The sequence below is a fragment of the Balaenoptera musculus genome, chromosome 2 (assembly GCF_009873245.2).
Source record: "Balaenoptera musculus isolate JJ_BM4_2016_0621 chromosome 2, mBalMus1.pri.v3, whole genome shotgun sequence".
NCBI lineage: Eukaryota > Metazoa > Chordata > Mammalia > Artiodactyla > Balaenopteridae > Balaenoptera > Balaenoptera musculus.
Window position 1 is genome coordinate 173,766,482 of NC_045786.1, and position 26,426 is coordinate 173,792,907.

At 48.9% G+C, this 26,426-nt stretch overlaps 1 protein-coding gene across 1 annotated transcript; it reads right to left on the minus strand.

The window, feature by feature from the left end:
* Positions 1 to 11,556: 11,556 nt before the first annotated feature.
* LOC118891176 (ras-related protein Rap-2a-like) lies at positions 11,557 to 13,666 on the minus strand. The gene has a single exon (XM_036844846.1). It carries the CDS (start codon positions 13,158 to 13,160, stop codon positions 12,558 to 12,560), a length of 603 nt encoding a protein of 200 aa, XP_036700741.1. The 5' UTR covers positions 13,161 to 13,666; the 3' UTR covers positions 11,557 to 12,557.
* Between the last annotated feature and the right edge of the window lie 12,760 nt (positions 13,667 to 26,426).

Here is a 26,426-nt window from a genome sequence, read left to right on the forward strand (position 1 = left end):
TGCTAGAAATGATGTGGCCTTACCACCTGTGGTAACAGGTGAGGTGTGGGTCATGTCGCTGCCCTCCAGCTAAAGACCAGAGGAGCACACCTGTCACTGAACAAGTTGACTTTACTCCGGGGACTTCCCCGGCGGTCCCGTGGTTAGGACTCCACGCTTCCCCTGCAGGGGGCACGGATTTGATCCCTGGTAGGGGAACTAAGATCCCGCAAGCCGCGGACAGTGGCCAAGAAAAAGTTGACTTCACTCCACGCTGCAGTGAGGGGAACACACACCTGGGAGCCATGGGGTGTCTCAGTGAGAAGATGTTAGAAGGCACGTGGTTACGGGCTTGTATGAGGTGGTTTTGGTGAAAGTTTAATAGGAAGCAGGGCTTTGCTCTGGATTAGATGCTGTCAGGTAGTGGGGGAAATTACATGCTTGAATATCATAATCACTCTTATCTATAAGGAGGGAAGGCTGCACTTGGTAAAGAAGCATTCCTCACTCACAGTAGCTGAGAGAGGGGGAATGTTTGGTCATTTTTTGTGGTTTGAAAGTATTCACATTTTTGTCTGTGTTTAGACCTGATGATAGGGCGCTCTTGTTTTTGTCTTGATCCGTCTAGGTCATGTTCTGTGAACTTGTTTTTGTTCAACAGGAGAACGCCGTGGTGTAGCTGTGAGCGCCAGGCCGGCTCCCAGATGGCAGGGGCTGCTTTGCCCTTGGTGTAAGTATGCATCTAGGTGGGCTGGGAAGCCGGTGAGCCCTGTGCTACCACGGCAAAACATTTGGTAAAACTGTTGTCCAGTGCCTTTGAAGGTAGACCACGTACCTAAAGAGTCTGTGGAAATGTGCTGATAGGCTGTGTCTCCTCACCCACAATCCACACCTATGGCCTCACAGGGAGGTCCTTATGACTCGCAGATTGAGGAGGAAAAACCTTGATCCTGGTTTACAGATGGTCCAGGAGTGGATGGCTGCAGCCCTACAGTCCCACTCAGAGGTGGCCCTAAAGGGCTTCCCTGGTGGCACAGTGGTTAAGAATCCGCCTGCCAATGCAGGGGACACGGGTTCGAGCCCTGGTCCAGGAAGATCCCACATGCCGTGGAGCAACTAAGCCCGTGCACCACAACTACTGAGCCTGTGCTCTAGAGCCCGTGAGCCACAACTACTGAGCCCACGTGCCACAACTACTGAAGCCCGTGTGCCTAGAGCCCGTGCTCCACAACAACAGAAGACACCACAATGAGAAGCCCGCGCACCGCAACAGAGAGTAGCCCCCACTCGCCGCAACTAGAGAAAGCCCGCACCTGGCAATGAAGACCCAACACAGCCAAAAATAAATAAATAAAATAAAATAAAATAAAAAAGGAGAGTGATGAAGGAAAATCCTCCCAGCGGTCTCCATTTCAAGCATTCCTTTGGACTGAAAGATGGCTAGAAGTGCGGCTCTACATTTGCTCATGGACAGTTGCTGATAGCTTGGCTGGATCATCAGAGACTTGGAAAAAACAAGACTGGAAGATCGGGGGAGGGTGAGAGGGAGAGGCAAGAGGGAGGGGATATGGGGATATATGTATATGTATAGCTGATTCACTTTGTTATAAAGCAGAAACTAACACACCACTGTAAAGCAATTACACTCCAATAAAGATGTTAAAAAAAAAAAAAATCGGTGAAGAGGTGATCTGGGGAGGAGACATGAGGATGGACCTCTCCGGATAGGCATAGACTGTGAAGAAAATTGATCACATGTGAATACCCACCCAAAGGCATCTACTGCAGAGGAGGCTCTCAAGCATCAGTTGGGCAAGGGACTTCCCTGGTGGTCCAGTGGTTAAGACTCTGTGCTTCCACTGCAGGGGGTGCAGGTTCGATCCCTGGCGGGGACCTAAGATCCCACAGGCCGCGCGGCATGGCCAAAAAATTAAAAAATTAAATAAATCACTTGAGCAAGACAGTTCATCCTGTGCATAGCGGTTCAGCCTCTTTAGCCGTCCATCCAAGTGCTCGTTCAATGGGCCCATGTGCAGAACAGCCAAGGAGGCAGGGACAGAGGCTATGAAGGGGCTCAACATCACGGACTTGGCCTCACCAAGTCTGATTTGGCTGTCATCACTGTTGAGTAACAGCAGAGACTAATACTGAGCCCCTAATATGGTGTCATTTCCCAAGGGACCAACTAGTCACTTGGTGAAAAGTCAATTACAGTAGATCTCTTCCCTTGTGGAAGGAGCAGCAATTGGCCCTCACTGGGTAGACATTTATTCTGGATATGGATTTGCCTTCACTGCCTGTAATGCTTCTGCCAGCACCACCATCCACAGGTTTACGCCTTACGGACCTTCATGCGATCCCACAGAGCATTTCTTTGATCAAGGGATTAATTTTACAGCAAAAAAAAATGAAATAATAGGCTATGCCCATGGAATTCCTCCACTTGTGTCAAATGGAGGAAAGGAAAAGAAAAAAAAGATTTTTACAAAATAATAATAAAATTTAAAACTGAGCTGTTTAAATGTTGCTGTTTTTACCTGTCTGTTCTTGTCCCAAAGTGGGACATTCCCAAGGAGAAGAGGAAGGTTGCACTTGTTTCCTTAAATCGCCAAAAGCCTCAGCCCAGAATTCAGCACCCCCTACCCGCCGAATTCTTGCAAGATTATTTCCCGGTTGGTTGATGCCAAGGCAGAAAGACATCCTTTTAATGGTTAGAGAGGATCAGTTGCTTAAATGATTTCATGTCAGTGTTGTATTTATAGTTTTACAATAAAATGACCTTTAGAGAAAAAAAAAAAGACTTGTACAATGAAGACAACAATAAATTGCTGAAAAAATTAAAGACACAAATAAATGGGAACACATTCCATGTTCATGGATTGGAAGACCTCATACTGTTAACATGTCAATACTACACAAAACAATCTATAGATTCAATACAATCCCTATGAAAATTTCAATGGCATTTTTTCAGAAATAGCAAAAAACATCCTAAAATTCATATGGAGTGTCAAGAGATCCCAAACAGCCAAAGCAACCTTGAAAAAAAACAAAGCTGGAAGCACATTTCCTGATTTCAAAACTGCTGCAGTGCTTTGGTGCCCAGAACAGTGTAATGCTGGCATGAAGACAAACACAGACCAGCAAGCAGAATAGACCCACCCCGTGTTTCCGTAGGTCAGAGTCTTCGCAGCCTTGGATTCGGCAGTGATTTCTTGGCACAGGCAACAAAAGAAAAACTGAACAATGGATGTCATGAAAAATTTTAAATTTTGTGCATCAAAACACATTATCAAGGGACTTCCCTGGTGGTGCAGTGGTTAAGAATCCGCCTGCCAATGCAGGGGACACGGGTTCGCGCCCTGGTCCAGGAAGATCCCACATGCCGCAGAGCACCTAAGCCGGTGTGCCACAGCTACTGAGCCTGCGCTCTACAGCCCGCGAGCCACAACTACTGAAGCCCGCACGCCTAGGGCCTGTGCTCTGCAACAAGAGAAGCCACCGCAATGAGAAGCCTGCGCACCGCAACGAAGAGTAGCCCCGGCTCGCCGCAACTAGAGGAAGCCCGCGCACAGCAACGAAGACCCAACACAGCCAAAATAAATAAATAAATAAATGTATTTAAAAAAAAAAAGACATTATCAAGAGAGTAAAAAGGCAACCCACAGAATGGGAAATAATATTTGCAAATCACATACCTCATAAGAGATTAACATCCAGAATTTAAAGAGAATTCCTAAAATTTAACAACAAAAATACAACCTGATTAAAAAAATGGCCAAAGAATTTGAACAGACATTTCTCCAAAGAAGAAATACAAATAGTGAGCACATGAGAAGATGCTCAACATCACTAATCTTTAGGGAAATGCAAATCAAAACTACAATGAGATATCACCTCACACCCATTAGAATGACTTCTATGGGGAAAAAAAAAGACAATTACAAGTGGTCATGAGGATGTGGAATAATTGGAGCACGTGTGCGCTGCTGGCGTTGGTGAGGATGTACTGCTATGGAAAACAGGATTGTGATCCCTAAAAACTTAAGCCTAGAATTACCATACGGTCCGGCAAGTCCACTTCTGAGTATATTTCCAAAAGAATTGAAAGCAGAAGAGAAGATTTGCACACCCATGTTCTTAGCAGCACTGTTCACAATAGCCAAAAGGTGGAAGCAACCCGAGTGTCCACTGATGGATGAATGAATAAACAAAATGTGGTCCATACATACACATGTGTATGTGTACATAATACAATGGAATATTACTCAGCCTTAAAGAGAAAGAAAATTCTGACATAGGCTACAACATTATGAACCTTGAGGACATCACTCCAAGTGAAATAAGACAGTCACAGAAAGACAAATACTGTTTGACTCCACTTCTTTGGGGTACTAGAGTAGTCAAATTCACAGAGACAGGAAGTGGGATGGTGGGTGCTAGGCACAGGGAGGAGGGGGAAATGGCAAAGAGCAATTGTTGTTTAATGGATCCAGAGTTCCAGTTTACAAATGAAAAAATTCTGGGGATTGGTTGCACAACAACATGAATATACTTAACACTACAAAACGGTACACTTAAAAATGGTTAAAATGGCAAAATTTGTGTTATGTGTACTTTATCACAATTTAAAAATCAACTATGGCCTTATGATGGGTTACAGAAACAATGCCTATGGCAGCCATGAAAATTTTCTTCCTTGCATGTTATGTGGCTGTGTATGCATATGACTGATAGCTTCTTTCTCTCCTTCTTCCCATTATTTTATAGAAGGATTGCAAGTGGTGGTGAACCTTAAAATTTAGTCTTTCGGTAACAGCATATTCACATGGGACTGGGCCTGAATTTATGGAGTCATTAACGCAGTCCAGAGATGGATATTGTAACTGTATCCCAGTGATGGATGCAATGACTCTTGGGACTTTTTGTTCCCCGTGGTTTGGGATGAGGGGGAGAGCATTTTCAATTTAGAATAAATAGTTACATCTTGTTCAGTAGAAGCATAAAGTTGTTTCTGTTGTTGTGTGTGTAGAAGTGTATGTATGGGTGCTTAGCAGTCAAAGAGGGGGACTGCTATTATTCTCTCTCCTTCAAACCCACGCTTCTACACTCTGCTTTCTGATGCTAAGTCAGGGTCTCTGCAAACACATTTCTCCTTTGCCAACTAGCTGCCTGTTAGCATCTCGCCAAAGTGGGTAATGGATGTCGATCGGAAAGCTGGAAGAGGGAAAAAGCACTCATTCTTCTCTGTTTGCCAGAGAAATGGTGTTTCACCGTGAGTGTAGCAGGTGATTTCAACAGCAGCAGTGGATTCCGGTCTGCAGTTTTCCTACATTTCTAGAACCAGCCTCACTGCATTCCTCCTCTGGAATACCAGCACCAGTCCCCTGGTGCCCTCTCCTCAGAGATGTTGGATCTCAGCTCTCTGAGGTCCCTCCATCCAGCTACTGAGGCATCAGCACAAATCAGGCATGACCCTTCCTCAGAGGTCTGGCTCTCAGTTCCTACAGGATCCCTTCTCTAAGCTTCTAAATTTTAATAATCTCAGCCTCTTACCTTTGTTCCCCCAGCACTAGGCATGGTCGCTGCTTCCTGAAATACCAGCTCTGAGATAAATTATTGCCGCCTTTTTGCTTTTTCAGTTTTCTGATACCTGGTGAATAATTCTTTATGTTGAATTCTCTCTGTTGAAATAATTAGTCTAGTTTCCTTCTTCTGAATTGACTGGTACATGTAGTAAAGGAAGCAGTTAGAAAAAAACGAGTAAGTGGCATGTGTTGGCTGCTTCAGGCTAACTCTAGCAAAGTTATAAGAAAGAAAAACTTGAGGCATGAGTTAGCTAGACTGGAAGCAAACCAAGGAGAATAAAGATCTGACTTATTTACGCCACCATTGCCATGAAGGACTGCAGAGGCACTGCCCGGATTCTCCTTCAACAGGCTTGTTGCCTCAGCTGCTGGGAGGGCTGTTGATTGACAGACTTCAGCTGTCAATCAGGGACTACCTCAGCGTATAGAGCAGGCTTGCTCAATATCACACATCCAGTGACTGACCTGACAGGGCAGTATAAAGACCTGGCCAGGGCTTCCCTGGTGGTGCAGTGGTTGAGAGTCTGCCTGCCAGTGCAGGGGACACGGGTTCGAGCCCTGGTCTGGGAAGATCCCACATGCCGCGGAGCGGCTGGGCCCGTGAGCCACAACTACTGAGCCTGAGCGTCTGGAGCCTCTGCTCCGCAACAAGAGAGTCCGCAATAGTGAGAGGCCCGCGCACCGCGATGAAGAGTGGCCCCCGCTCGCCGCAACTGGAGAAAGCCCTCACACAGAAGCGAAGACCCAACACAGCCAAAAATAAACATAATAAATAAATAATAAATAAAAATTAAAAAAAAAAAAAAAAAGACCTGGCCATTCTCACCCAACTCAGAACACCTGAAGAGCCATTCTAGTTGGCTGGGGCCATCATCATGGTTGGCTGGGACCATTATCATGGTTGCATTGCTCAACTCCTCCCTCTCCCCTTCTACTTCCCTTCCCTTCCTTCCATAGGTGTCCTTCCCAAAAGCTTCTCTTAATGAGTGTACTGCATGCTAAACTCACCTTAGAATCTCTTCTGAGAACGTATCGACTTTTTCTTTTGTGAATTTTGGAGTAAACCAAAGATAGATAGAGAAGGAACTAGAGAAAGAACTGGAGCTAGAGAGAGGGCATAAATAAACGATATTAGGAACAAAGTGGAGAATGTAACCAGAGATGCTACGGTTACTCAAAATCTTGTAAGAGGTTGTTATGAACAATTTTATGCCAACACATTTGAAAAGACATAGGATGTATAGATTCCTGGAAAAATACAAACTAGGAAACTAAATTAAGAAGAAAATGTAAAGCCTGTAACAATGAAAGACATTAGAAATCTTTTCAAAATAATGGATTTACAAGCAATACCTGCCAAATATTGAAAGAACAGATCATTTCAATCTCACACAGAACCTACAGAGACTAGAAAAAGAGGGAATAGTCCCCCACTACATTTTTGTGTAGGTTAACATAATACTGATACCAAATGCAAACAAGGGCAGTATAATAAAACTGTAGGCAAGTCTCATTCGTAAACACAGAGGCAAAAATATGAAGCAAAATCTTAGGAAAACTGATTTATCAAATGTATCAAGTTTATAGCAAATAACAGCCAGTTGGAGTTTATCTCAGGAATGCAATGTTGGTTTAACATTATAAAACGGATTAGTAATCATCCATGCTTGATAAGCTTAAAGTTTACAACCTTGTCATCTAAATCAAGTCTAGCCAGGATGAGGCCCCTCTGGTGTAGTTCCTTAAGTAAAGAGCTGCTCAAATGTAATTTCTCTTGGCCTGTAGATCCATGCAACTAAGAGAAAGGTTATCCGCCTCTCCCCTGCCACACATACCCCGCATATACAATGGTGCAACTGGCATAGGAGAGCTGCTGTCGACATTCCTGTTCAAAAGGGGGGCGCAGATGGGAAACACAAAAGAGTCACCAGCCCATAGCAATTCTGAAACCCAGCCAAGAAATTCTTTGGTTTGGTCTTAATCCTGGAAATAATCCTCCATTGCTTCGGGCTTTGTCCTCTGAGCTCTTTATTCTACCCTCTGAGTCATCCTTTTATTTTTTTAAAACATTATTATTTTTTTAAATGAAAGATAGCACATGTTTGAAACCAAGTAGTTGTCCCAGCCTGCTTCCTTCCAGTAAAATTTTGGGTGACCAGGGATGGGGAGGGGTGATTCCAAAATCTCCGTTCATTTTGAACTGGCTCAGTGTCTTTTAGTCCAAGCTGGTAGTGCTTTTGCTGATACAATTCTTTCAAAAACGTTGTGGATCACCTATGATTTGAGGCTAACTCCATTAGAGAAAAGATAAACCCACCAAAGTCTTTGAGATAAGCCCTGCTCCACTTGGGCTCCTACTGACTTGTCTGAGGAACAATACCTAGGCCCTGTTGTTTGACTGGGAGGATTTGTGGGCTTACCTCAGTCTTCTTAAGAGACCCATTGTGTGACTGAACAGTACTCTGAGGTATCAACTTTGATCTTTCTGAGGTCTTAGTAAAAGCTTTTACAGTCACACCGTTGGCTTCATTTTTAGACCAATTCTTCTGGATTTGAAATCCACTTGGAAGTCATTTCTTAATTTTAGCCCCTTTTGCCATTTGGAGAAACTGGTAATTCTCAAAACCATCAAGTACTTGTTCCTTTTTGTCTACCAGTTCTCTCAATTTCTTTCTTTCTTCTTTCTTTCTTCTCACATTTTACAATAAGCAGCAAGAAGAAACCAGACAGCAACTTCTGCACTTTGCTTGGAAATCTACCATCTAGATCATGAATTTCAATGGGCACCTTTTGGGAAATTCCATGGTGGTTGAGTGGTTAGGACTCAGCGCTTTCACTGCTAGAGCTCGGTCAGGGAACTAAGATCCTGCAAGCCACGCGGCACAGCCAGAAAACAAACAAACAAACAAACAAGGGACTTCCCTGGTGGCACAGTGGTTAAGAATCCACCTGCCAATGCAGGGGACATGGGTTCGAGCCCTGGTCCGGGAAGATCCCACATGCCGCGGAGCAACTAAAGCCCATGAGCCACAACTACTGAGCCTGCGCTCTAGAGCCCACAACTACTGAGCCATGTGCCACAGCTACTGAGCCACAACTACTGAACCCATGTGCCACAGCTACTGAAGCCTGTGTCCCTAGAGCCCATGCTCCACAACAAGAGAAGCCACCACAATGGGAAGCCCGCTCGCCGCAACTAGAGAAAGCCCGCGTGCAGCAACAAAGACCCAACGCAGCCAAAGATAAATAAATAAATAAATAAATAAAGCCCTATTAAAAAAAACAAACAAAAAACAATGGGCACCTTTTGGGCTCTCCATTTAACTACAGATTTGACACACAGCTGCTAAGCTTTCTGCCATTACATAACAGGAACCCCTGTTCTTCGCCTCCTTTTGAACCCTCGCTGACAGCCTCCTCAAAGTCCAGCTTTCCACTGATGGTCTGTCCATGGTTATTTAGCATTTATCTAACGCTCCTCAGAATCCTTCTGGCCTCTGCCCACCTGGTTCCAAAGCCAGTCCTGCACTTTTAGGTATTTGTGTGTCAGCACCCCATTTCCAGATACCAAAAAGCTATATTAGTTCTCTATTGCTGCATAACAAATTACCTTAAAACGCAGTGGTGTACAACAATGAACATTCATCATCTCAGTTTCTGTGGCTCAGCTGCGCCCTCAGCTCAAGGTCTCCCGCAGGCCGCAGCAAAGGGTCAGCTGGGTGGCCGTCATCTCAAGGCTCAACTGGGAAAACATCCCCCTCCCGAGCTCCCTCGTGAGGCTGTCGGTGGGTGTCACATCCTCTCCGGCTGCCGGCTGCAGACGTCAGTTCCTTGCTACAAGGCGCTCTCCACTGAGCTAGTCACAACGGGCCAGCTTGCTTTTCGCGGAACGAGGGCTCTGAGAAAGAGACAGAGTGGGTGAGCAAGATAGAAATCAGTGTTTCTGGAACATAATCTTTTTTTTTTTTAAGAGTTTTTTTAAAAGTTTTACTTTACCTATCATATTTAGTATTTCCAAGACTAAAACATAGAACGCTTCACAAATTTGCGTGTCATCCTTGCGCAGGGGTGGAACATAATCTTGGAAGTGACACCCAATCACTCTTGTTATGTTATATTCCTTAGAAGAGAGTCACTAGGTCCTGCCCAGACTCGAGGGGAGGGAACCACACAAAGGCATGAGTACCAGGAGGTGGGGATCACTGGGGGCATCTCAGAGGCCAAGAACCAAGAAGAAAAGGACGGATCACACAATTTTAAAAGCGGGCAAAAAGAGCGGGCATTTTACAGAAGAGGAACTCAAATGTCATTTAAAAACCTCCAAAAGAACTCTCAGTGTCACCAGTTCTCTGGTGGTCCAGTGGTTAGGACTCGGCGCTTTCACTGCCATGGCCTGGGTTCGTTCCCTGGTCAGGGAACTGAGATCCCGCAAGGCACGTGGCCAGGCCAAAAAAAAAATTTCTCAGCATCACCAGCAATCTGAATAATACAAACTGAACCATAACACACTGGCAAGAAAAAGATCTGTCCGTGCCCTGAGTTGCAGGGCATTTGGAGAATCAGAAGCACTCACCCTGCTTGTGGGTAAGTGAATGTTCCACACTCTTTGGAAACCAGTTTCACATTCCCCAGTGCTAAACAAAGGGCTTGTGATTTGAACACCACTTTCGAGCTATCAGGTTGGCTGCCACAGTTTCATGGGTCCCTCCGCCTGGGCACAGTGCTTCCGGGTAACATGGTACCCTGACAACTGTTCATATCGGCCACTTGCAAATTCACCGTATAGTTATTTAGGCCTCAGTTGAGGCCAGAGGGACTGCAGGAAACTTGTAAATAACATGCATAAGTTAGAAATTAGAAATGCAGGAAGAGAAAGAAAATTAGTGTCTGGGTCTTTAATTTTATGTGTGTGTGTGTGTGTGTGTGTGTGTGAGCATATTACACCCAGAAAGCTGCTTCATACATATTCTTGAGGTCACAGGAGCTGATCACGTGAGGCTGATCATTCCTGCGTTGACCAGTCAGTCAGGAACACCCCTGGGCTCTAAGCCGACACTTGGATCTGAGTGGTAGTCTGAGATGGTTCTAGTAATTTAAAGGAAGAAATGGCTATTTGTGTATTTTTTCCTGGATCAGGCCTGACATCCAGAGGGCCTGGGATCCAGGGACACAGAACCTCCCCGGAGGCCTCAGCATAGGCAGGTAGAGTCAGAAAGGCAGGGCAGGCAGGGTGAGGGGAGTCGCCAGCTGGCAGTCCTGGGGGCCCAGCTCTCAGGGCTGGGAAGGGGCTGCTGTTCACCCGCCCACCCCAGCCCCACCCCCTGCTTTCTCTGCACCGCCCACACCCAGTCAGGGAACAGTCTTGGCTCTATAACCTCTGCTTCTGCAGGAGGAGGGGGCAGCTTTGGACAAAGCTGAGGCCAGGAGATGCTTCCTGCCTGCCCACCACCCCACCGCCCCCTCCCCTCCTCCCTGTGTTTGAACTGTCCCCTTGGAGAAATGATGGTTCCGGAAAAGGGTGTGAGGTAATACTGCCAGGAGGAGTGACCCCAGGAGACAGAGGGTCAGAGAGTAGTGACTTAGCTGGGTTTCAAGGCTTCAAAAGTAAGCACCCCAACTGCCCCGGCCCCCAACATCCAGGGGAAAGAGAAAGGGATAAAAGACAGGGGAGGTCCCAGCCTAGCCCTCTCCTGTGGGGCGGACTGGCTCTCAGGCACTGTTAGGTTCTAAAATATATTTTTTGTGTTAAAATCCATTCTTCTAGTCAAACATCATATACAATATAAATAAAACTCCCAGAGCCTTGTACAACCATCACTTTATAGATAACTTTCCTTTAACAAAATTATTTCAGATCACAGGCACGGAGCTTTCTTGTTTATTATGTTTAGAAGTTTGCTCAAATGGCTAAGTTAGGTTCCTAAATTTGAAAATTTTGTTGCAACAGCTGAGGTAAAATTGTTAACTTGTGCAAATAAACACAAGCAACTCATATCAAAGACCAGTTTTTAATATTATAAAACAATAATATTTTTAAACCAGTACAAGAAAAGTCTCTTCTATCGTTACGTGAAAACTATGCAAAAAGATTCTTCACGTTTTGCTTCTACTTCAGTACCCCTGTCACTGTTAAACTAGGCAGGTATTCAGACAACATATCCGACTCTGGCAAGTGACAAGGAAAAAAACACTAGCTGCAGAAAGCACCTCTGCCAAAACACAAACAGATGTGGTGCCATTTTCACCCTAGCAACTAACTTGTCCGGGAAAAAAACTGAAAAGCAAAGATATGGTGTATGGAAACTTTAGGAATTGTAGCTTTAGGTTCTAGAAAGACAAATATTAAAAACTATCAACTTCTAGAGTCATTTTATTTTCACTTAATTTACAGATGCAGAAATCGACTAGATGTCAATTACAAAACTGAAGGCAGAGCTGAACTACCTCTGCCTGAGTACACAGTTGATTTTTCCCCTCCCAGGGTATACAATATCCCTTTCAAACCAATGCTATGTATGTCATAACTATATTTAGAAATACGCAGAGAGGAAAATATTACTACTGCAATTCAAGGCTGTATTGAGAGGGGAACACATGAAAGCCTCATGGATTGGAAAGCTTCGATTTAGGTCATGTTCCTCAATCAATGTCAAATGTCAGATGACATTTGAAGGTGTTAATTATGACCAAAAAAAAAAAAAAAAAAGAATCCTGCAACAAATCCCACTCGAAGAAAAGGGTAATACTCTCTCCATACAAGAAAAAAAAAATCGATTTTTAATTTCTTCTTCCAGTACTGTCAGAGGTAAACAAAGTTTTCGACAAAATATTTAAGAAGCTCTGGACAGTCTGAAGCACCGATCTGAGTCAATATATAGAAGCAACCACTTGTTTACAGCTGGATAACTTTCTTCAAAAAGGCAGAGGAGTAAAGTGAGCTTCAGAAATCAAGAAAAGCGATGAATACAGGAATCAAGAACCGTTTGCACATCAGCCGATGAACCTTTCCGATGGCCACGTCTCCTGCGCGTTGGTGGGGATGGCCGGAACCTCTTCCTCGGGCGGGGCCAGGGCCTCCATCTCGCGCACCACCTGCGTGAACACCTGGTCCACCATGAGTTTGCTCTTGGCCGTGACCTCCAGGAACGGGCACCGCCACTCGCGGGCCAGCGCGCGGCCCCGCGCCGTCAGCACCTGGCGCTGGGCGTCCAGGTCGGCCTTGGTGCCCACGAGCACCAGCGGCACGGCCTTGGGCCCCCGCAGCCGGCCCATGCGCTCCCGCAGCGGCCGCACCGCCTCGAACGAGGCCTCGCTGCACACGCTGTAGAGCACCACGAAGCCGTCGCTGTTCTTGATGTACAGGTCCTTGAGGGTGACCAGGTGCTCGGCGCCCACCGTGTCCACGATCTCCAGCAGGGCGGGCGCCGCGTTCACCTCGATCACCTTGCTGAAGAGCTCCTCCACCGACGGCTCACACTGCTCGGGGAAGCTGCCGCAGGCGAACTGCGTGGCGAGCGCCGTCTTGCCCACGGCCACGCTGCCGAGCAGCACCACCCGGTAGCCCTTGGCGGGTCGCGGCCCCAGGCCCGCCATGGCCCAGGCGCGGCCGGCGGGACGCGCAGCCGGAGGAATGGCGCGCGGAGGCGGGGGCCCGGCCGCCGGGGCCGCGGGGGGCGTGGGGGCAGGGGCGGGGAGGGAGAAGCAGGGGGGAGAGGGGCGGGGACGAGAGCGGAGGGGTGGGGACCCCGGGGGGCCTGGCGCGCTGGCTCCGGCGTCGGGGCCGGGGTGGGCGTCCTCCGTCGCGCCCAGACCTGCCCCAGCCCGGCCCCGATCTGCTCCCTGCGGCTCAGAGGTCACCCGCCCCGCCTCCGGGACGGGGCCCCGCGCCCCCCTCTCCGGCCCCTGGTTCCAGCGCCCGGCGCAGCGTCTGCCCCGCCCCCGGCCCGGGCGGTCTGGCGCCGGCCTCCGCCCCCACCAGCTCCACGTCCCGGCCTCCCTCTCCCGTCGGTCCCGAGCTGCCGGGCCGCGCTCCGCCTTTCCCCAGTACCCCGTCGGCCGGCCGGCTGGGGCCCCTCCCTCACTCCCTGCTCCCTGCCACCCGTTCCTAGGAGAGCCCGCTCCGCCCGCGGGACCAGAAGGTAACCTGATCCCTTCCACGTCAGCCGGGAAATACCAGCATTTCTCCACCATTTCAGATCCAGCCTCGTGGCCGGAAGCCAGACTGGCCTCGCTCAAGGTCAGGCCTGGTGGGGCTGCGCCGCCGGGGCCCCTCTCCTGGCCGGGAGGACCCCACGGAAGGGGGAACCGGTGAGGGAGCTTCAACCGAGGGCCCCAAGTTGCTCGCTCCTGGCACCCATTCTGTGCCCCTCGTGCCCCTGCCTTCACTCTGGCCCCCACCAGCGCCCTCTTGTCACTGAGCAGAGCACAGGGGAACTTGATAAAATGTACATCACATTTCACTCTCCCACTTAAACCCTCCCTGGCTTTCTATTGGGCCCTCCTGATCTAAGAGTAGAGTGACCGCATAACTCCAACCCAACCCGGACAGTGAAAGCATGAACCCATTCACCCAGCGGCAGGCAAAAACCGAAAAGCCCCGGGAAACGGGTCTTATCACCCTACTTATACAGGGGCTCCGCCAGGTCTGACTCCCGTGCCCCCAGTCTCTCTCAAGCTTCTATTCTCCAGCTACACAACCTTCTTGCTATCCCTTGATGTCAGAGCAGAAAGGCTGTGTAGGGACAGAGGGGGCTGGACAGAAATTCTGGGATTGTCCACCTGAGTAAACTCTGCCCACTGTCTGTTTCAGGCACTAACAGGTGCCTTAGGACTTCAGGGGGCCTGCAGGCCTGGGTTGGAAGTGGAGATGAGATATCCGCACTGTCCCTGTCTCTAGGCTTGGGGTACCACTGAAACTCCCTCATTCCGGTGCAGCCCTGAGGGAGCAGGGCCGCAAAACTGACCGAGCTGGAATTTCGTGGCTCCCTGGCAGCACAGACTCAGAGATAAAGGTTAAGTGACAATAGGACATCCTGCACCTCGGTGTCTGCGGTCAGCTACAGAACGTGCTTTTCTATAAACAGTGCATGGAACATCCTTAATGTATAATGTTAATTATATACTTATTACGACAGACAAGTTGATTTCTAAATTGAGAAATCTTACAAGACTTATTCTCTGACTGCAAAGTAACAAAACTAAGAATCGATTTTTAGAAAAGGATAAACTGCAAACATTCTCTGGAGAAATGCAAGTTCCATATAGGTTTCAACAACTCCCCATGGATAACTTTTGAGAGAACATAGGGGACTCACTGTCCAAAAAAAAGTCACAAAATGCACAAGGAAAAAAGAAGTCACTCTGAGTGAGAGCCATTGGAAACACCAGACAACAAAATCACATCCAGAAGATGGCAGATATTAGTGTTATCAGACACACAAAATAATTATGTATGTGTTTAAAGAAATAAAATATTAAAAATATGAGCAAGGAACAAGAGACTATGGCCAAGTAGTTTGAAAGAGATTCTCCTCCCCGAAAAAGAAAAAAAAAATCCTTCTAGAAATGGAAAATATAATCATTTATTATTTTAATTAACACAAAACACCCACTGATAGGTTAAACAGGAGATTAAACATGGCTGAAGAGAAAACAAAACCAACAGTATTCAGAGATGTGAATAATCCTGGACCAATTTTCATCATACAGTGACCTGTGCCTGCAGGAGATAAGGGTTTCTTCAGGTTGCCATGAGGCTGCTGGACAGTCACAGAGCGCCTCAAATTGATAGTTGGCTGGTTTGAGCCTGTCATTATCATTTGAGGCTTTTAAAGCCCTTAGCAAAAGTCAGCCTGACCCACAGTCCTTCTTACCCTTGCCTCAGTTCGATTAAAGGACCACTGCTCAGTTCGATTAAAGGACACTGCTACCGTGTAGGCCCATGCTTTACCTTCCATGTGCATGACATCCTAATCCACCCCTAGTGAGTCACGGTAACTGTGCCACAGGCCAAAGCTCATCACCAGCTCGCTTACCACCAGCAGTAAGGTTCCTACAATGGGGTCTGAAAGGTGTGTGACGTATCTTAGAATTCTTTCCCAATGTTCTGCTTTCTACAGCCTCTTCTGGTACTAACCCTCTTAATTCAGGTTCCCTCCAAAAGCAGAATCTATGACATGGGACATGGTCTTGTGGGCAAATAGTTTATTTTTGGAAGTGATCACAGGGATCAGGAATGAGGGCCCTGGAAAAGAGAAACAGGGACGGGGGAATCTTATGCCAGGTGCATTGTTGAGTTCTCACTGCTGTGGGAATACTTGAGGAGCAGTATAGAACGAACATCAGAATCGTCCACTCGTGCACAGAAGCGAGGGGAGCATGTGTCCACTGGCACCCATTCCTCATTGCTCCAGGGTTGCCCTGCAAACTCCCTCTTCCATGTGTGCGCACGTGCCAGGTAGGCTGAGTGAGCTCCAGAAGCATTCCAAGCAGCAGCAGTAGAGAGCGAGGGCTGTGCCGTGCAGTTGAGGCAGGCAGCAGCCAGGCTCCATCTGCACAACCAGCTGGTTGCTGTAGCCATGACTAGAGCAAGAAAGTGGGCCCAGAGTCCGTGAGGTCAGGGCATAAAAGATGACTGACTCAGCTCTGTTTGTTTTTTAATTGAAGTGTAGTTGATTTACAATGTTGTGTCACTCTCTGCTCTACAACAGAGTGACTCAGTTATACACATATATATATTCTTCTTCTTTTTTTATTCATCTCCATTATGGTTTATCCCAGGAGACTGGATATAGTTCCTTGTGCGATACAGTAGGACCTCGTTGTTTATCCATTCTATGCATAATAGTTTGCATCTACCAACCCCAAACTCCCAGTCCATCCCTCTCCCTCCCCCCTCCCCCCTGGCAAGGACAATTCTGATCTCTATGTCTGTGTGACTCAGTTCTAATAGTTTGAAAATACCTCATTTGAGGCAGAGGGGAGTGTTTAGGAGCATATTATCTGCAAACAATGGTGAGAATATTGCTTATTTCCTTTTCTTATCTTATTGCTTTAGCTAGACTCTCCAAAAATAACAATACTGAACCAAAAACATAATTGCTGGCATCCCTCCTCATTTCTTTTTTTTTTTAATTAATTAATTAATTAATTTTATTTATGTATTGGCTGTGTTGGGTCTTCATTGCTGCACGCGGGCTTTCTCTAGTTGCAGTGAGCAGGGGCTACTCTTCATTGTGGCACAAGAGCTTCTCATTGCGGTGGCTTCTCTTGTTGCGGACCACGGGCTCTAGGCACGCGGGCTTCAGTAGTTGTGGCTCGCGGGCTCTAGAGCGCAGGCTCAGTAGTTGTGGCGCACTGGCTTAGTTGCTCTGCGGCATGTGGGATCTTCCCAGACCAGTGCTCAAACCCGTGTCCCCTGCATTGGCAGGTGGATTCTTAACCGCTGCGCCACCAGGGAAGTCCCCCTCCTCATTTCTGAATAACAGAAATGTCTTTATATCACACAATTAATATGATGTATGCTTTTGTTCTCTAACCAATATTCTTTATCACAAGAGGAAGTTTTTGTCTATTTATACCTTAGAGTTTTTACTGGGAACGTCAGCTGTTTTTTGTTTGTTTTGTTTTGTTTTGTTTTGGTCCCTGAGAAATACATAAGGTTTTTCTCCTTTAATTTTGTTAATTTGTTGATGGATTTCCTATTGGTGAATCATTCTGCTTCTCACCTCATCTCTTACACCACTCTTCTCCTTGCTACCTTCTAGACACAATGACCTGTTCCTTTGGCAGGCCAATCGGTTTTCCTGTCTCAGAACCTTCACATTTGCTGTTCCCTCCTCCTGGAATTGTTCTCTCAGATGTCTTCAGGGCTCACTCCCTCATTTTTTTCAAGTCTCTTGCTCAAATGTCACTTACTTAAAGGGGTCTTCCCTTGCCCCTTTAAGGGGGCAAGAAGTAAGTGACAGGTAGAGTTGTATCCCCCCCCCAAATCATATGTTGAAGTTTTAGCCTTCAGTACCTCAGAATGTGACCCTATAGGGTCGTTTCAGATGTAATCAGCTAAGACAAGGTTCTACTGGAGTAGGGTGAGCCACTAATCTAGTATAACTCATGCCCTTATAAAAGGGGAAATTTGGACACACACACACACACACACACACACACACACACACAGGGACAGCGCCGCATGAAGGGGAAGACAGAGATTGGGGGGGTGTTTCTACAAGCCAAGGAATGCCAAAGATTGTTGGCAAATCACTAGAAATTAAGGGAGAGGCATGGAATGAATTCTTCCTCACAGCCCACAGAAGGAAGGAACCCTGCCCACACCTTGATCTCACTCAGGCTTCTGGCCTCCAGACTGTGAGATACTAAATTTCTGTGTAAGTCACCAGTCTGTGGGGCTTTGTTAACAGCAGCCCCAGGAACTAACACATCAACCTATAAGAGGGCTAGGACTTCAACACAGGAATTTGGGGGATACAGTTCCACCTACCACAAACCCAGAACTTACTGTCCTACTGTCTTACTTCATTTGGGCTGCTGTAACAGAATACCATAGACTGGGTATTTATCTCTCACATTTCTGGAGGCTGGGAAGTCTAAAGTCAAAGCGCCAGCAGACTTGGTATCTGGTGAGAGAAACTTCCTGCTTCATACGTAGCCATCTTCTTGCTGTGTCCTCATATGGTGGAAGGGGCCAGGAGCTCTGTGGGGTCTCTTTTATAAGAACACTAATCCCATCCATGAGAGCTCCACTCTCAGGACCTAATCACCTCCCAAAGGTTCCACCTCCAAAAGCCATCACCTTGGGGGTTAGGTTTCAACATGTGAATTTGGGGGGAGGGTGATATGCAAATGGTATTATATGAAATTGATTATTTATTTGTTTATTGTTTCCCTCATTACAATGTACCTCCCACGCGGGCAGAGACAGTAGATTGCTGAACCTACTGTGTGTCAGGCAGTACCTCCCACAGAGTAGGTACTCCATAACTACAGTTCTGCTATGACGCTTGCTTTGAAAATGTGAATTTGTTCCAACACCACTGAACAGTTAGGGGACAGTTGGAGCATAATGTGAATTTTGCATTCCGTGTGATTTTGTTTACGAGAAATACTGGGTGGACGCAGAAAACTCCACCAGCTGAGCTCAGGTGCGTAGGAAGCACACACACTCACACACCTCAAATGTCTCCCAGCTACCTCCTAACCTCTGTGTTATGAGCCACCCCTGTCCACACCGGGGTTACAACGTTCCATTCACCTCACAATACCTCCTAAGCTGCAGCCCTTCCGATGCCTACTTCCACAAGCAAAGTTCAGGCCTTTTCTGATAAAGAATCATTTTTTTTGGTAGTATTTATGTATTTTTAAAAACTATTTAACTTGTACAACTGTGCTAACCTTCTGTATTAGGTTCCCATCTTTTTAAAAAATGTGTCACTGATGAAGTATTTTGAGTGTTCTGCTCCAGCCCCATTTTCCCCATAAGCCCTATATTTTTCATTGTGCAATTTTGCGTGGCACCCTGAATTTTAGGAACGCTTACGATACGTCATAGCAAAACCGACGCTATTTGTTGAGTGATTGAATAAATGCTTGCCTTTCTGAATTAAACCCCAATTTATCCTGGTATATTTTCACTATACTAATGAAATAAATTTGCTAACCGCTGTTGAGGCTGTTTGCATCTGAAAGGCTGCATAGAGTCATATAGGATAAGTTAGTGGTTAATGCAGGGCTGTGAGAGAACCCAGTAAGTGACACCTCATTATTCTTGCTCAAGGCCCAAACACTCGAAAGATAGGATAAAGAAGACTCAGTATTTTATACATTTTATATAATATATAAAATTATACCTTGTCACAGATGATGTCTGGGTCGGAGCAGATGTCTGGCTTTAGCAGACTGCACAGTGACCTTGCTAATCCTAAATCCCACGTTTGGACTCACCTGCCCGGTGGTGAGCAGCCCTGCAAACCTACAGGCCACCCCGGTGGGAGTGGCCCCTTGAAATTCATGGCGGGGAATCACAGGTAGCAAACTTCACACCATATTCCAGGTGCCCACTCCCCAAACTTCTGGCCTGGTCTTATTATCTAGGCCTTGTTGTGCCTGGGAGCCCGGAAACTGTCTCTGAGCCTTTGGCCCTAGGCCAGAGAGAATCACTCTGACCTCCTAGTCTCCACCCAGTTGGGAGGAACTGTGGTCTCAGTACCTCTCGGCACAGAGAAGGACAGCATTCCTGGGAAAGAAGCAGCTGCCGCTGGCCTCTGCGGGGAACAACTGTATGACCCTCCTGGGAGCAGCAAACAAAGGAGCCCTCTGATGACCGCTAGAACTATCACAAACATGCTGGGCCTTCTCTGTTACCAGGTCTACTAGTGAAGACAAACGTGGACGCAGCTATTGCAAAGCAGAAGTGGTTACTCCCTTTTTTGGCAATTAAGTAGTTTAGGTGACTGGAAAAAATCTGCTGAGACTACAAATTCTGAATGAACTGTTAAAGAATCCTTCCTTGCACAGCTGCAGCGGTGGGGAAGAGGAAATGTCCCAAACAAAGAACCTGCTGAAAATGGGGATGGGTGGGGGGTGGTATTTGCAATCTTGGTAACCAAGAGCTTTGGGTGTGATGGAGAAGAGAGACAAGATTTTGAGCCTTTATAAAGTTCCCAGTTAGAACCGAGACTCCCACACAAAGTCTGCATCCTAGAAGGGCCATATCCTCAGTGTACGAATGAACTCAAAAATTTTCAAACTATCAGCAAAAGGAGATGAGAAAGAAAATGTCCTATCCAGGGCCCTTCCTAAGACAAAAACTAAAAGATCTTCCCTAAAATTTGTAATGAGGGCTCAGTCCTGGGGACGGGGGGACAGGGGTGGGGGGAGTTTAAATTGAACACCCTTTTGAGGTCCTGGAAACAGCAAGCTGAGAAATTAACATTAAGGAGCCCAGGTTGGTAGTTCCTTCAAGACCCCAGAAGCAATATAAGTCAACTTGTCTGGAGGGAGGCACCTTCAATGGGGATTTCTCAGATAAAGCTCATGGTCCAAAGTTACAGAACAGATAAGGGAACAAGTCACCACAAGCAAGAGCCAGCACAAACAGTCTAATTTTCAGGCAGTAGGATTACCAGATCAAAGACATAAGATAAATATGTTTTAAAAACAAAAAATATCGATAGATTAGAGACATGAGGAAAATTGTGATACTAAATAAAAATACTGGCTTTCGCAGGATACCGGATTTACCAAGGTCAGAGGCAACAAGAACTGACCTTGGTATCTCAGCCTGTATCTGGATTTCAGCCTGTGTTCATGGGGCGCCAGCTCCCATTCAGGAGGCTGCGGACTGCTCCTGAATTTCCCTTGCTGACAACCTGCCCTGTGGACGTTAAGCGCCAGCATCAGTCCTGGAGACTCACCACACGTGCCCCATTAGAGCCATCTCGCTTGAGTTCTGCTTCTCAGACAAGACCTGGACGAAGCAGCTGCCTGACCTTGAGGGGCCGTAGCTGGAATAAGGTGCAACATCTTTTCCTGATGCTCTGTCCTTCGTCACTGCCCCCGCAGTCTGGCATTTCTTGACAGAGTCAGTTAAATTTGTCATCGCTCCCATTTTACAGTGTATATGTATTCAGAACATGTCAACTAGAGCCAAAATATCCAGTTTCTAACTAAGTTTGCTCTTAAATAAATATGCGTAAGAGAGAACAGATAGAAGCGCTACCTGGGTTTGCGGTGATTTGCTTAAAGGAAGCTTTACCTATTCTAAAGCACATTGTGAATTGTCTTTTGTCTGTCTCCCTGGAAGTTTCTTCACCAATTTTTCACCAAGGAGCACTGGACCTCAGCCATGGTGCCAGGTGAGCCCTTCTCTGAATGGGGAGCGTGCATGGCGAGAGGACAGGAGGGCCAGAAGGACCCCGTGTCCCCAGGACTTTCTCGGGGAGGTAGGTTTTAGGAAAGAGTTCATGTGGGAGTCCAGAAACGGGAAACTGATTCCCTTAGAGCTGCATGTACCTGCCGGTCCTTGGAAAGTTCTGGTACACCTCAGCGTGAAGACGGCTAGAGAAGACGTGTGCAAGTGTGTGTGGAGGGGGGAGGACAGACATACGTGAGCTGAAATCCAGTTCCCCAGTCGGGGAGACTGAAGTGATTCCTAATGCTTCCTGAATTCAGTCCATCCGTTAACTAACAATAATTCAGCGCCTCCCGCGGCGCAGACGCTGTTCCAAACCCAGAGGCCAGGATGCCCACGGGAGCCTTCCGCCCATCCTGACTCGTTCCGGGACAGCCAGGCTGGAGCGGGGACGGGCGGGGAGTCGCGACCCCGCCTCCAGCTCCTCCTGCGCCCCCCTCAGGGGTCCCACAGGAGCGGCGTCTGCGGGGGTGCGGGAGAGGCCTGGGACCCCTGCCCTCCCCTCGGGCAGACACTCTTTCGCCACTCCCTCCCCCCGGGCCCAGAGCGGCGCGTCTCCTTTCTTCACCCTGCCGCCGGGGTCGCCCTCCCCGACACCCTTCCCCCGCCCCCGGTGCCCGCCAGGTGGTCCAGGGCCTGCGACGCAGTCGGAGCTCCGGGAGGACAGGACTCGGCATTTCGAGGCCCAGGGACCCCGGCCCGGGAGCGCGCTGTCGGGGGCGGAGCTGGGTCCGCGTTGGGGGCGGGGCCGCGGAGCCTCTGAGGTCCCCAGGCCCCCCAACCCCGGCCCCTTCATTTCCTGCAGGACTGAAGACTGCAGCCCGCAGTGCGCGCTTCCTTCTCGCCCCCGGAAGGGAGGCGCCCCGCCACGTCCCCGCGTGCCCCTCCTCCAGTCTCCCATGTGACCCGCGTGCCCCCGGCGCGGCTCCGATGGGAGGGCCCGGAGGGGGCACTGGTGGGGAGCCCTCGCGGGCCGTGGACGGCAGGACGGCGTGGGCGACACTTGGTGCGGTCTTGTCCCCCCGCTCCAGCCCTCGTCGAGGCGCCGGCGCCGCGTGGCAGGAGGTGGCAGGGCCGGCGGGTCCCAGCGCGCGGTCCCTGCGCCCGCCCACGGCCTCGGCTGTTCCGGCCCAGGCACCGGTGTCTCCTTCGAGGCCACCCGGGCCATGGCGAGCGCATCCTGTGGCGGGGAGGCTTCGGCTGGGTCGCGCGGCGGGGACCGACCCGGGAGGTCAGGGCCGAGAGCCAGGCCCGCGGACCAGGTGGGAGAGAGCTGGAGGCGGCCCGGGCTCCTGAGCACCGGGTGAGACCTGCGGTGAGGTCCTGTGTCACCGCTGGAGCGTTCCCGGGACGGGCCCTCGATGCCCTCGGGGTAGTGGACCGGCCGGGCTGAGGCCTTGGCTCCAAGATCCTTAGACGGAGAACAGGCGCGCCCAGCAGAGTTTCCACGATTTTCTCATCTGCCCGAGGGCAGGACAGTGTCCAGGGCGCGCAAAATGACCCCTCTCCGCCCCGGCCCCCGCCCCGGGGCCCTCTCCCCGCCAGGCCCGGTTCCAAAGGGGCTGACGATGTCGCGGGTCCCTTGGCTGTGCCCCAGGCTCCGCCGCGCCCGGGCCTCGGCCAAGCTCACCAGAGTCTCCAGGTCTCTGCCCGTCTTGGTCCTGCACCGCCGGGAGGCAATGACCCCAGGGACACAGGAGCTTGGGGTGGGGAGTGAGGGATTTCCTGGGCTGGGGTCAGAGCCCTGGGTCCCTGCAAAGAGTGGTGTAGAGAGGAAAGGGGGATGCTGAGACACCAACCAGAACTCCTAGGAGACCCGCCTGCCCATTCTCCCCAGCGGGTGGTGGGCACGTGGTGATTAGGGAGGAGGGAGGGGAGGGGGGAGGAGGGAGGGGAGGGGAGGGGGAGGAGGGAAATGAACAGACCGCTTCTTTCATCAACAAGAGGAACATTAAGCCCTCCTTTTGGACCCCAGGTGTCTGCCCCACCGCCACCCATAGCCACACGCCCTCCTCCTAGTGCAGAGATCAGGAAGCAAAAGAAAGGAAGAGGGACTTCCATCTCACCTTGTGAGGAGGATCACCCATCACACAGGCCCCAGACTCGCCTGGCCCTCCCCACCTGAGTGGCAGGACCTCCCCAGCCTCTGAGCAGGACTCCCAAGGCTAGACCAGCTGTCTGGACGCTGGGGGTCGAGAACTCCTGGGACTCTCAAGGGTGGGCCAGGCTGCCCTCTGCTGGACGTAGGGCCAAGGTTGGAAAAAAGGTGGGTGGTGGGAGGGGGGATCCTGTGTATTTGGGCCCCCAAAGTAATGCCCTCCCCACCCAGCTGAGTGTCCTTCTGGGGGAAAGACACAGACTGACCCTGAGCAGGGTCCCGGGGAGGGACCAGGTTGTGGTCTATAGACAAAGCCTGCTGGGAAGGGGGTAATCAGGGTTACAGGCTGATGGGGGAGGGAGGGGAGGGTGGCTGAGTGACCAGACTTGAGTGGGGGTGGTGACCTGGCACATCCCATCAGCCTCCGGGCTCCCAGGGATCTTCAGTATCAGTAAAGCTGGGGGCCCCAGGCCCAGGACAGCTCCTTGGGGACAGGGGGATGATGTGAAGGCCAGGCTTGTCCTTCTACCCAAGACAGAGGAGGGGCTGGGCCAGCACAGAGTGGCTCTGGCCCAAGCTTCTCACAACCCTTCCCAGGGAACCTCCATGAACATCTTCACGTACTGCCCTCTCCCCTAAATGACAATAAGTTCCAAGAAATAGAAATCATGTAGACAATATTCTATGATATCACACAATAAAACCAGAAGATAAAAACAAATCAGAAAACAAAAAGACCCTCCCACCTGGAAATTTATATTTAAAAACCCTTTGACATCTCTAGGGTCAAAAAGGAAATATAACCCCAAACTGCAGAATTTCTTTTCTTTCTTTCTTTCTTTCTTTCTTTTTTTATTTGGCTGTGCGGGATCTTAGTTGCAGCATGCAAACTCTTAGTTGCAGCATGAGGGATCTAGTTCCCTGACCAGGGGTCAAACCTGGGCCCCCTGCATTGGGAGTATGGAGTCTTAGCCACTGGACCACCAGGGAAGTCCCCAGAATTTCTTTCAAAATATATAAAAGTACTATATAGGGACTTCCCTGGTGGTGCAGTGGTTAAGAATCCACCTGCCAATGCAGGGGACATGGGTTCGAGCCCTGGTCTGGGAAGATCCCACATGCTGTGGAACAAGTAAACCTGTGGGCCACAACTACTGAGCCTGCGCTCTAGAGCCTGCGAACCACAACTACTGAGCCGGCGCACCACAACTACTGAAGCCCGCGTGCCTAGAGCCCGTGCTCTGCAACAAGAGAAGCCACGCAATAAGAAGCCCGCGCACCGCAACTAGAGAAAAGCCCGCACACAGCAACAAAGACCCAGTGCAGCCAAAAATTTAAAAAAATAATAAATTTACAAAAAAAAAAAAAACAATCCGCCTGCCAATGCAGGGGACACGGGTTCGAGCCCTGGTCCGGGAAGATCCCACATGCCACGGAGCAACTAAGCCTGTGCGCCACAACCACTGAGCCCGAGTGCCACAACTACTGAAGCCCGTGCACCTAGAACCCATGCTCCACAGCAAGAGAAGCCACTGCAATGAAAAGCCCACACATCGCAACGAAGAGTAGCCCCCACTTGCCGCAACCAGAGAAAGCCCGTGCGCAGCAACAAAGACCCAAAGCAGCCAAAGATAAATAAATTTATTAAAAAAAAGAAAAAAGAAAACGTGGTGAAAGGAAAACTATCCCTCTACTCCCAACACTTCTGACACCAAATGTGTAGGTTTTCTATACCAAGCAATTCTCCAATTTTATGCAGACACCAGCTTTGTGGTAATTTGTTACAGCAGCTGCAGGAAACTAATACGAACACATACTCTTCCTGTTCCCAGGAACACCTCCTGCCCCCTCACCCCTCAACACACACCCTGAGACCCCAAGGAAGCCCCTGCCTCCGTTGCTGCCCCATCCATCAGCCTTGTTGATTCACAGACATTCCTGTCCATTCTAGAGATTTCCATCTCTTAATTTTAGACATTGTGAATATCTTTACCCATTCTCTGATCTCTTTCTAACCTGTCTGGGGTGTCCACTGAGAAAAAGTCTGAGTTTTGATGTAATCAAATTTATCATTGTTTTTTGCTGTATGGATTATGCTTTTGGATTTTTGTGTAAGAAGTCCTTCCCTGTCCAGATGTTAGAAAGAGTCTTCTGCATTTTTCTTCTAACTTCATGTTTTTATCTTTTACATTTGGGTCTTTATTCTCTCTAGGATCCATCTTTGTAGGTGGGGTTAAGTAAGGACCGTTTTTACTTTCTGCTGACGGTGGGGCCCCAGGGGTATGTGGTGAGGGTCTCCTCTCACCCGGCCCCACCTCCAGCTCCCCACCCTCCCCTCTGGCTAGAAGAAACTTCTCTGACCTTGACCTTGCCGTGCCTTCCCATCAGATATTCTCCATTTTTACAGTGACTTGGCCATTTGGTGACGTATTCTTTCACTTTTAGAGTATGTTTACTGAGCTCCTCCAAGGATCTAAGTGGCGTTTCGGTTGGGATGACTTTGGACTTGTAGCTTATGTGGGTGATATTGTCATGATATCATCAAACCATCCAAGGGCAGGTGGCACTCCCATCACCCAGATCCCTTCAGAGGGGCGAGCCTCCCCCACAAGGACGGTGAGTCAGCAGTGGGGCAGGGGCACTCTCTCTGGGTGATGACATGCCTCTACTGGATGCTTTGGGCTCCAGCTGACTAACCCACTGGTCCTGGGATTGGTTAATTTGGGGAGCAGTGGAGCCCAGGCTCCAGGTCTCTCCTCCACGATTTTCTCAGCTTTGCCCTCACAGTGAAAGGATGCTGGCCAACTTCTCCATGTTCCTGCAACTGCATCCAGAG